The sequence below is a fragment of the Bolinopsis microptera genome, chromosome 1 (assembly GCF_026151205.1).
Source record: "Bolinopsis microptera isolate Bmic1 chromosome 1, MBARI_Bmic_1.0, whole genome shotgun sequence".
Lineage (NCBI taxonomy): Eukaryota > Metazoa > Ctenophora > Tentaculata > Lobata > Bolinopsidae > Bolinopsis > Bolinopsis microptera.
In genome coordinates, this window is record NC_087072.1 from 20,240,323 (window position 1) to 20,252,734 (window position 12,412).

At 39.2% G+C, this 12,412-nt stretch overlaps 1 protein-coding gene across 1 annotated transcript; it reads right to left on the minus strand.

Annotated features, from left to right (window-relative positions):
- Positions 1-6,943: 6,943 nt before the first annotated feature.
- On the minus strand, positions 6,944-9,625 carry LOC134823444 (uncharacterized). The gene has a single exon (XM_063834940.1). It carries the CDS (start codon positions 9,623-9,625, stop codon positions 6,944-6,946), a length of 2,682 nt encoding a protein of 893 aa, XP_063691010.1.
- Positions 9,626-12,412: the final 2,787 nt, after the last annotated feature.

Sequence of the window (12,412 nt, forward strand, 5' to 3'; positions counted from 1 at the left end):
GGAGGACCCAGGAGGAGGAGGAGGACTGAGGAGGACTGAGGAGGACTGAGGAGGAGGACTGACGATGACTGAGAAGGAGGAGGACTGAGGAGTACTGAGGAGGATGGCTGAGGAGGATGGCTGGGGAGGATGGCTGAGGAGGATGACTGAGGAGGATGACTGAGAGGGAGGAGGAGGAGGACTCAGGAGGAGGACTCAGGAGGAAGAGGAGGAGGAGGACTCAGGAGGAGGACTTAGGAGAAATGAGAAGGAGGACTGAGGAGAACTGAGAAGGAGGAGGAGGACTGAATAGGAGGAGGAGAAGGAGGGGGACTGGGAGAGGACTGGGGAGGAGGAGGACTGATGAGAAGGATGAGGAGGAGGACCCAGGAGGAGGAGGACTGAGGAGGGGAGGAGGAAGAGGACTGAGGAAGATCAGGAAGACCCAGGAAGAGGAGGAGGAAGAGTAGGAGGAGGAAGCATCTAAATGTTATTTCCATTTTTGTCCGTTTTTGTCCGTTTTTGTCCGCTCTATTTTTTGTCCGTTTTGAAAATATAGGGTACCGAACGGACAAAAAACATGATCCCCCTATAACAGCAAAAATTGAACATTTTATTTAGCAATTTAGGTGTCCATTAATGTCCGCCTATGTCCGCCTATGTCCGTTTATGTCCGCCTATGTCCGCCTATGTCCGCCTATGTCCGCCTATGTCCGTCTATGTCCGCCTATGTCCTGTCCTTTTTGGATTCTATGAGACAAGCGGACATAGACGGACGTGACACCCCCCCCCCCCTTTAAAATCACCTAATTTGTTCAATTTTAGGGAGGGGCACCAAAAGGGGAGGGGGCGCCAACAGGGGGGCGCTTTTTTCGGCAGGGGGGCGCCAACAGGCAACGTTACGCCACTGCTTTGACAATCCTTTTGTTGTACATGTTTTTCTTCTGTCTCTCATGGCTAGTGTACATGCTCATTGGAGATCCAAGAGCCTTACTGGAAGGAGCTTGAGCATGAAATACTTTTACATCTAAAAATGCCCTTTCCAATGGGTTCCATACACTCCTAGCACTAACATCTAACCTAGCTCCATCTGCTTTGTTGGCCCCTGCAGGAAGTTCTCTCCCATTGACAGGGATAAGGAGAGATTCAGTGGCAACATCTTTACAGCCAGCAGTTTCTAAGAGCTCTGCTAACACATCTCTCAATGAATTGTGGCGAAGAGATACATACCCACCCCTTTTGCATATTAATGAGTGGTTTATTGAGTTATCACTTCCACATACACATTTTCTTGCAGCATCTATTATTAACATTGATTATTATATCATTGATTATTTATTGGGATTGATTATTACATCATTGATTATTTATTGGGATTCTACAGTCTCCAAAACAAAGTACGAAGGTAATTTATTTTTGAGCTTTGATTTGGTGACTGCTTCATCAATGGGCTGGTAGGTATTTGTTTTTTAGCAGTGTTGAAAATTGAAGCAATTATAAAATGTATATCTCTATCATATGGACACGTTCAAAAAAAGGTGGCACTAGAGATTGATTTTTTTAAATGCGTTTTAAAAATAGTCATTGCTCTTTGTTGGTTGATATATCTATCTATACCTTTAGAAATTCGATTAAATTTCATGATCCTGAAATCACGGAGTCTCTAGTGCTTATATCACAGGAGTTATCGTTATTAGTGTGCCAATGAGTCAAAAGTCACACAATTAGAAATGCAAGATGAATCAACACTAGATAATCTGAAAAGTAATATTCACAAAGAAGCCAAAATTGATATGGTGACTATAATGCATGTAAGGAATGGAATGTCTTAGATGAAATTGTTATTGGTGCCAAAATGAGTCAAAAATCACAACTTAAACGTTGGAAATGAGCCTATTTTGAGCAGTGATTATTGAATCATATAACGTTTTTATTGGCTTTCTATCATTTTTTAGGGTACAAAATAGTATTAAATAGTATTAAAACCAGTTAATATGATTCAAAAGTCACATTTTCGTTAAAGGTGCGCTATTAAGTCACACTATAATAAGCCTTAAATTAAGTGCACGATATGACAATTTATATTCATTCTATGAATCTTATTATGTGATTTTTGAATCCATGTCTAAGCTTATACCATATTGAAGGTCTTTGAGCGATAATTTTTGATCTGGGTGCTTAAATGATTCAAAAATCACATAAATCTAGCTACCAAATATGTAATTTTCTTTAAAGTGTGACAATTAAATCATATGTAATGTTCAAGTTGTAATGACATTTTGAAAGGAAAGGTAATGAATCGATAATCACATTTCAAAAATCCAATTAAGTATTATACGTTACTGATTGATTCATTTGTCACATTATGGAGACAAAATTATCATGGCTTGAGTAGTAAAAGTACTTGCCTAATTTACTCAGTTTAAAATCAGTGTTTTGTGATTATTGATTCCACTATTACTCTAATAACGATCTTCTCCATGACCATAAACAAGTGTCACAACAAATCACTGCAGATTTACTATGAATACCAACCTGATATAGAGCCAAAAAGTGATACATTCCCCTGATACAGCATCATTTCAATACATGCTCATTTATGTGATTTTTGACTCATTATGGCACTTTTAACCATCTAAATTCTCTAAATATTAGTTAGCATGCTATAATTGTGATCGATAGAGTTCATTATTACAATCATTCCGTTGATATTCATATCACATTCATCATTCTAAAATAATTAGTCAGAATTAACCCTGTGTGTGATAATTGCATCATAACTCCACATTTAACCGGTGACTCTTTGCACTTTTAACACTCAACTATCTCAAAAAGGTTCAATAATCACATTGAGAAGCAGGACACACTCACAGAATGTAAATTCATCATTAGAGGTGCAAGAAATGAATATTTTGTGATTTCTGGCTCATATCTGCACAATTAACAGATATAAAGAGATGAATGACTTAATTATGTGACATTTGACTCTTTTTGGACCACATATTAAAATTTGGTTAACTTTCATAGCATACTCCTTGAGATACAAGTATTTTAAAATGCTTCACACAATTTTGGCAGTGAAAAATCAATCTCTAGTGCCACCTTTTTATGAACGTGTCCATATATGCTAGTACAGAAAACATACTTACTTGTACTTGAAAAGGTCTCCTCCTAGTTGTTGGAGTGGCCTGCACCACATAGTAACTCTTTTCTCCGGTGGATTAGACCTCTCCAGTGAGCCCTGTCTGTAGCTTATTGTTATGCATCTTCTATCGTGATGTTATTGACACCTGTGAAGATTGCTGCATCCTCCCGGACACATGACAACCAGTTTTTCCGAGGTCTACCTCTTGGCCTTTTACCATGCTTTGGGATCCAGTGCAGAAGATAGTTCTTCTGGCATCCTCACCACATGGCCAAACCATCGGAGTCTAGCTGCTCGTATTTTTATTATAACCATTGACACAAAGGCCATAATCTTTCGCCAGCTCTCCAATATCCACCATTAAGCTGCATTTTATATCGTTGAACTACACAATATAAACTAAATTATGTTTTAGTGTAGACTTTTTGTCACAACAAGACTGCAACATATATAGTAACAACTATTATAAACAGAACCCTTAATGTTCTGTCTATTAAAAAATTTCTTCTAATCCTAATATGAGCTGATTTTAAGTGCTGATTTTATCATTAGTTTTTACACATGAACTGTGAATTCTGAACAACCAGTTTTACGTTTACTAATTAGTTTAGTATCATGAGTAGTACAGTATTTAGTTGTATTAGCTTACATTTCTTCTTGTCGTATTTTTTGTTGTTTTGACATTTTTTGCAATTACATTTTTTGGGTCATATTTCGTAAATTTTATTTCTCTGTTTTTGTTTTAATGTTATTTTAAATTTCTTTCCGTCGTTAATTTTTACGCATGTTTAACAATTTTATTACAGAACTGAAGAAGACGTTGTTACATGGAATGATTATTTCAATTCAATAAAGTTTCTAGCCTAAAGTTTGCTGCTTCAATTTGTTCGCAAGTTAAGAGTCTAAAGAGAAATTCTCCAAGAGAAATCAAGTTCAAATGCGACTCATAAATATAGCCCCCTTGAACTATTTACCTAATATGAGCCTTGTTTCTAAAGACCTAACTGAACTAGCGTTTCGGTGTGTGCAAAAGCTTTTAGGCACGCACATTTCTTACCCCGTCAGTTATCTGTCCTTCCAAACCCAAACTAGCAGTCAAGGACAAAAAGTCATACACCAAATGGGCATTATATTTTATGAATTGTTTTACATCTTTATCCTTTTTATTCTGTAAAATGTGCTAAAATTAAATTTCTTGTTTCATTGAAAATTTCTTGTTTCATTAATCAACGGGGGCGATGTTAGCCCGCTTAAGTACATCAGCATTAGATACATGATAAAACCATTTGATTTCCAGGATTCTCCTCAGACATCTATGATGGAACACCTCAAATCTTTTCATCTGCGTCTGTGTGGTATCCCATACCTCACTTCCATAAAACAGTATAGTGAGAACAGCCGCTTTGTAAATCCTGATTTTAGTTGGAGTCTTGATGTTGCGACTGTACCATATACTGCTAAGCTGATAGAATAATAATAATAATAATAAATTAATGTTATTTTTATACAGCACCAAAAGGTTAAATAATTTAAATTTAACCCTTATGCACAGCTGTAAATGATACTTAAATTAACGAGAGTGTGCATCTTTGCCTTAGATGGAGGTGGAACAAGAAACTGTTCAGAAAACAGGCGATAAAAACTGTAAAATATAACGTGACTAAATAAGGCAGATGCACCTAACAAGCAGATATCCAAGAAGGGTTAGCAGGTTTTTTAACAGAGGACTAGAGGAAAGGATAATGACTACAAGAAATCGCAGTATGAAACTCAACAGCCTAACAAATTTAAAAATCAGGTTTATAAAAATGAAATTCCCTGATATATTAAAAATTCTATAAAAACTCAATAAAAATTCCTTAAAAAATCCATAGAAATTCCATAGACTCCAAATATACAAACAATCTGAAGTTTCCAATATACAATAAAAATTGATTGAAGAAGTTTACTGCAGAACAGTAACTGATGATAAAGATTATATCTGAAAATCCAATACAGTCATACCAAACAATCTGGGCAACATAAAAGTAGAGACAGTAAAAAAGAGAAGAAAAAGATGCTCTAGTACTTGAGACAAAATATAAAGAATAAGGTAGCTTTCTCCCAGGTGCCAACCCAAAAAATGGTGTCCCAGGATAGAGCCTCCTTTTCCGACCTACACTACAATTTTGTTAGCAGACACAGTGAAACGCAAAAAAAAGATTATTATCTTAAATTTTGCCCAAAAATCCTTGAAAACTAATAGCCTAAAATAATTTAATTTAAAGCGTGAAATTGACCTGCTATAAGATAAACATTTTAATTAAATTTTAACCTTCAATAAAGGATTAGTTACTCAGTACAAATCAAAGGACTTTCTAAACAGGTGAGCTTTAAGTTTTCCCTTAAAGTCCTTGATGTTTACACATTTCGTGATTTCTTGAGGAAGATTGTTCCATATTCTTGGAGCAGATGAAGAGAAGGCTCTGGGTGGACTGTTTATGGGGCAATGAAGAGGCATATCTCTTCCACCACTGGAATTGTACTGAACAAGGTTTGACAGGTATGAAGGTGCTAGCCCATGGAGCAGTTTGAAAGTTAACAGGAGTATTTTAAATTCAATACATTCTTTTACCTTGAGCCAATGAAATTCTTTTATGTAGGGATCAACTTCTTCTCTTTTCTTTAGACCTTTGACTAAGCGGCATGCTCTGTTTTGCAGAGATTGTAGCTGTTTCAAAACAGAATGATTAGCTCCAAAGTAAAGTGCATTACAGTAGTCAAGGGAACTGATGATAAGAGATTGCACGATGATTTGCATTTGAGTTTCAGAGAGGAATGGTTTCATTTTTGCCCCAGAGGCGTTTGGAATTCGAGCTAATAGTTCTTTGTCAATTGTTCCATTCGCACTGATGATTGCACCCACGTAAGTGAAATTGCTGACCTGCTGTATTGGGAAACCATCCACATTCAGAATAAAACAAATTCAGAATAAAACAAATGTTATATTCAAATCTCTTTATTCAACAATATTAAATCATTATAGAACCTAATTTGTGGCATGATCCTTATGTTAGTGCTATTCTGTTAGCTGATGCTGACAGGCACAATTTCCCTGTTATTGGCATTGCAGTGTTCACGGCATGTATTGCGCGAACGCGAACGACCGAAATTTCCCTTAAAATTATTTTGCTTCTAAAATGTTGGCTCTAGTAATTAATAAATGTGCAATGTAATCGTAAAATAATGCAATTGAATAAGACCTTGCGCGCGGCGCTAGGCTTAAGTAAAATACAATTTTAAGTAAAATAAAATTTTTATTTTCCACAGAAGAATCAATACATATTGAATTATAAATATCCGATAATTCCATTAATAATCATTAAAAGTTGCTTTGTCATCTGTAAAATCAAAAACGAAAAGCCGTACGCTGAACGCGCGCGGCATTTTTTCTGCAGCTGCCTAGCTTTAAGCTTGTAGCCGCTAACATCAAAGCCGCCGCGCGCGCCCAGTGCTGGGGTGCATTCTCATTAACAATTAAACTTGGTCAAAGATATTTATATACAATTCCTAAATTAAATCAATAATCATGTTAATATGAGTATTCAACACTACTCGACAACAATTATTTGCCGGCCCATCAACGATTCAGTTGCCGAAACAAAAATCAAATGTTTGCTCTTTCGTTTCGGGGACTGTTTGAACTCAGTACCATATCCGACTAATCATACTTTATAATGGTTAAATTATTATCAAACATGTCAATCTTACAAATGTCAACAATCCTAAAATGATTTAGAACCTAAACGTGATCCTTTGTAAGATTATATGTCCCAAAAGTCAAATTGACTTGTACTCAAGTATAAAGTCGAACAATTTACTCCAATAACCACGGTTACTAGCAAGTTCTCTCAAATGAAGAATATCATCATACGACTCCAGCAAGATGAAACGCTTCCAGAGGTCAACCTTCAGGTGGTGCAGGAGGTTACGTCTGTGAGCCCCGAGTCTACCAACTTCACTACACATCTCGACAGCAAAGCACAGCGCAGCTTGAGCTGGTGATCTTTCATCGCTCCTCAGTATGTGTCCTAGCATCTTCCACCTAGATAACTCAGCACGCTCAGACATAGGGGTAGAGTTACTCTGTTTGTATAGGGTATCTTTGGACATCATACTGCGTGGCCAGCTGACATTCATGATCTTTCTGAGGTGGTTACGGTGACATGCATCTAGTTTGTCCCAGTACGATTTAGGCATTCCCCAGCAACTAGAGTTATACATGAGGATAGATACTACTTGGGCCTCATAGACCTTCAGCTTCTTCTGTAGGGGGATCTTACTCTGGCACCAGACCTTCTTGAAGTTCTGGAATGCTACATTGGCTAACATGATTCTTCTGGTGACATCTTTCCTACTTTCTAGCAGAGAACCCAACAACTTGCTACTGCACCATTCTTCATTCATTCTAAGGGGTTTACCATCATCCATGACATCATCTTTCCCAGCTATGTAGATGTGTACAAACTCTGTCTTTGATTCATTAATATTCAGATTCCACTCTTTGAACACCTTAGTAGCGACAGGGAGGAGGGCTTCTAGAGCATCTTTGTCTTCACCAAGATAGTCGATGTCATCAGAGTAGGCATCTTCTTCAGGCATGCCACTAGGACTAATAGGAGGGGTTGGGCGCAGCGTCACGGCACGCAGGTGGTAGCAGGCACCAGCTAGAGTGATTGTGAAACAGAGGCCTGAAACACTATCACCTTGGGGTCCTCCATTGGTGCTGATGAATTCAAGGGAGGTAGCGTTGTTGACTCGCACCTTGATCTTGGTGTTGCTCAGGAGGAATCTCACTAGTCTGATCTCATCTCTTGTGCACCCTGCGTCCTCTAGGAGGTTGAGCACAGTCTGCCTACTGATAGTATCGAAGGCACTGGACATGTCTAGGCCCATCTTGTGGAAAGACCACTCTCTTTCTTTTACGATGCTGATCAACATACGGTGACACCATACCAGGTCTCCACAGCTTCTCTTCTGCTTGTAGGCAGCTTGCCATGGACCTGTGTAAGCGTCTACCTTTGCTTCAATTCTCCTGAGTGTAATGAGGGATAGCAGCTTACGAGCACAGTTACATAGTGTCAGGGGTCTGAGGCTTTTCAGTTCACCAGGAGTCTTGCCAGGCTTTTGAAGAGGGGTGATGAAACATTCTCCGACAGCGTCAAGGAACAGGTTCTCTTCAAAGCAGGTGTTGATGATTTTGGCGTAATGGACACATAGCGCACTCCCACCATACTTGAGGAGCTCATTGGGGGTATTGTCAGGTCCATTGGCTTTGCCGTTCTTGAGGCGTTTAGCAGCGGTTTTTACCTCATATTCTGTGATAGGGCAGTCGAGGGGAGAAGGGGGACCTTCAAACGGATCAAGGGCAGGTTCATCTCCAGTCAGCTGTTCTTCATACCAATCGCGGAGTACTTCAGCTTTAGCGAGGTCTGTACCAATGGGGTACCCATCCTTATTGTGGACAACTATAGGCTTTGTCTCTTTGGTCTTAGCTAAGGATCTCACAGCTTCGAACATTTGACGCGTGTCGTCAGTTGATGAAATTTCTTCAGCTAACTGGTCAGCCTTAGCACACTCTAGCTCCTTCAGTCTCTTTTTGATGTCTTTACCGAGCTTATTTCTCCGTCCTCGCAGTACAGAGCTATCACAGGGCTTGTTGGTGCTTGCCAGGGCGAGGCGTATATCGTGTCGTTCTGCGACTAGGGCAACAACAGTAGGGTCATTAGAGAAGAAGCACTTATTCTTAGCCTTCCTGTAGCCTAGGGTCTCAGCAGCTGACTTATGAACTTCACCCAGTACTACTGCAAAGTCCTTGTTGGGATCACCTGAGGGTATTACAGTAGAAAGTCTACTAGCAATGTCATGTTCATACATTCGTTTACAATCGGGGTCTGATGTGAGCCTGCGAGTGTCAAACATTTTAGGACGTTTAGGAGCTTTAGCGTAGAACAGGGGGCGTTTAGACAATTCAATCGTACATATTACAAGCCTATGGTCAGAGCTAAACACCATACCGTTGTGCGACCTAGCATCTCTGAGCAGACATTTACTTCTTCTTTTACAAAGAATATAATCTATCTGAGTAAACACTTTACGCTTTTTACCAGACTGACCTTTGACATTAACCAAACCCTCGTAAGTGGTCCGATGACTCGCACGGTGAAGGAAGGCAGTATTAGCAGCAAACAAGTCGTTTCTACACATGAAGTTGAGAAGGTAGTGACCGTTGTGATTCCTTTTACCCATACCGTGCCTGCCGACATAATCTGACACACCATTTACATAGTCTGAGTCATCAAGCTTACCCAGCCTACCGTTGAAATCTCCCATCACAAACAACTCGTGTCTTGAAGGAACGACAATAGCTGAACTGACTTGCTTGTACAATTTCCTGACAATTTCTGGTCTGAGTTCTGATTTGGTGTTGGTTGGGCAGTACACATTGACGGCTCTAAACATGACGGGTTCACCGTGCTTTACAGGCAATCTGAAATCTATCCACGCAACACGGTCACTAACACGATGATATTGAACAATGTACGGTACTAGCCGCTTTGATACCACAAACCCCAGTCCTGCATAACAGGCATCCTTTTGTTCAATGATAATCAACTTATTGCCACAGGGTAACATTGCTTCAGATGGCTGAGTGATCTTAGTTTCTTGAAGGGCTATAACGTCTAATTTATATTGAGTACAGTCACGTCCTAATATATGTTGGTCTACTTCTTTGCTCAGCCCACGAACATTGAATGTTGCAAGGGCTAGAATGAGTGAGAGAGGGATCAACTTAGGGACGATGAGTAGAGGGTTAGATGCTGCAGCAGGGGTAATCTGTGTCTCCCTGCTTCTGCTGATGTGCCTGACGTCATCACTGGTCATTCCACCTAATAATGGTTAAAATACAAAGTAAAAAGATTTTCCTCGATGGGCCGGCATTCGCAACCGCGAAACGTTTTGAGTACGACAAACGATGACACCACCACCAGCCGTTAATTGATAAGTCCATGGGTGACGGGATAAAGTTAAAGTAAGATGTGTAATTTCATATTGCCTATCACCTATCACCTAAGTTACTTTGCATATACTACTTCTATAGAAGTAGTATATGCATTCTAGAATTCTAGTTACACGATAGCGATCTCAGTTCCCAATAACGTGTGACCCAACAGAAGGGATTGTGGAAGGACATGTACATTTTTCATTAACACGTGCCCTGATTACATCCTCCGTTGAGCCACTATACGGGGATCGTTGATTGCCAGTCTGTAGTCAGATCGTTAATAAATTATACTTTAAAATTGGTTGCCGGGTGATGGTGTCAGTGAGAGACGTTAAGTTAGGTGAACATTGGTACAAAAATATAATAATATAGCAGTTTATCTCAAAGTTAAAATCACTATTTGTTAAAGTATACAAACAGTTCTATTCAAAAGAACAAAGTCCGAGAGCAGAGAGAAGATTTGGAGACTATACACGCATATGTGGGGTTTAAATTTGGTATTAGTAATTTTAGGGTTCGACCGAAAATGTTGGTCGGTTGGTTAATAGGGAGCAGTCACTGTCATTAGAATTATCAGATTAGGAGCAACAATTAGAATCAAATTGGACATATTAAGCTGCACCTTAAGATTTTGCAACAATGTCTGGCTGTGTGGGCGGCGAGCTGTGTATATGGTTGAATTTATTTATAAATGTAACATAATACAGGCTCTAAAAAGCATTACTAGCAATTGTGCTCTTTACCCTCTATCTTACACAATTTGAAAATTTTAGTCATGCGCGCATTCACCTAACCGTGTGCTTTCGCGCCACTTCGGGCGCCTTTTCGGGCGCCACTTCCAACTTCGGGCGCGCCCGCCGTGAGGCACAGGAGGGACTAAATGCAAAAAAACTGCTGTTAACTGCTGCTCACTGCTGCTGTCGAACCCTAAAATTACTAATACCAAATTTAAACCGCACATATTTGTGTGTAGTTTTGAGTTTCCAAATCTTCTCTCTGCTCTTGGACTTTGTTCTTTTGAATGGAACTGTTTGTATACTTTAACAAATAGTGATTGTAACTTAGAGATTAACTACCATATTATAATATTTTTGTACCAATGTTCACCTTAATTAATGTTTCTCACTGACACCATCGCCCGGCAATCAATTTTAAATTAAAATTTATTAACGATCTGACTAAAGACTAGCGATCAACGTTCCCCGTAGCTCAACGGAAGGGGTAATTAGGGCATGTGTTAATGAAAAATGTACGTGTCCTTCCACAATCCCTTCTGTTGGGTCACACGTTTATTGGGGATTGAGATCGCTAGCGTTTAGCTAGAAGCAGTATCTGCAAAGTAACATAGGTGATAGGTGATAGGCAATATGAAATTACAAATCTTATTTTATCCCATGGACTTATCAATTAAGGGCTGGTGGTGGTGTCATCGTTTGTCGTACTCAAAACGTTTTGCGGTTGCGAATGCCGGCCCATCGAGGAAAATCTTTTTACTTTGGTTTTTAACCATTATAAAGTATGATTAGTCGGATATAATATTGAGTTCAAACAGTTCCCGAAACGAAAAAGCAAACATTTGATTTTTGTTTCGGTGACTGAATCGTCGATGGGCCGACAAATATTTGTTGTCGAGTAGTGTTGAATACTCATATCTACATGATTATTGATTTAATTTAGGAATTGTATATAAATATCTTTGACCAAGTTTAATTGTCAATGAGAATGCACCCCAGCACTTGGCACGCGCAGCGGCTTTGATGTTAGCGGCTACAAGTTAGGCAGCTGACGATAAGATGCCATGCGTGTTCAGCGTACGGCTTTTCGTTTTCGATTTTACAAAGCAACTTTTAATGATTATTAATGTCAAAATTATCGGATATTTATAATTCAATACATGTATTGATTCTTCTGTGGAAAATAAAAATTCTATTTTACTTAAATTGTATTTTTCTTTGAATGTACACTGTAGTTCGGAAATGTAAACCAAACTCTTTTGATCAGCCGCGCCGAACCTGTGTTGCATTTTGGCTAGGAACGATATTTTTCCACGGGATCAAAAGCATCTGATAGATATTACTCCCCCTATCAGAAACAACTAAAAAGTCGATTTTGAGAAAATTTCCATGAAGACCCCCCCCCCCCTGCCCCCTTAACCAATAACCACCTCTGGACACTCCCCAGCTCCTAAATGATACCCGACTTCCATGAGCCGTAACTGAATTGCTATAGATCTGGTTTATATA

Bases quoted from the DNA above. Each gene is read 5' to 3' on its own strand.
- LOC134823444 (XM_063834940.1), bottom strand. From the start codon at position 9,625: ATGTTTAGAGCCGTCAATGTGTACTGCCCAACCAACACCAAATCAGAA.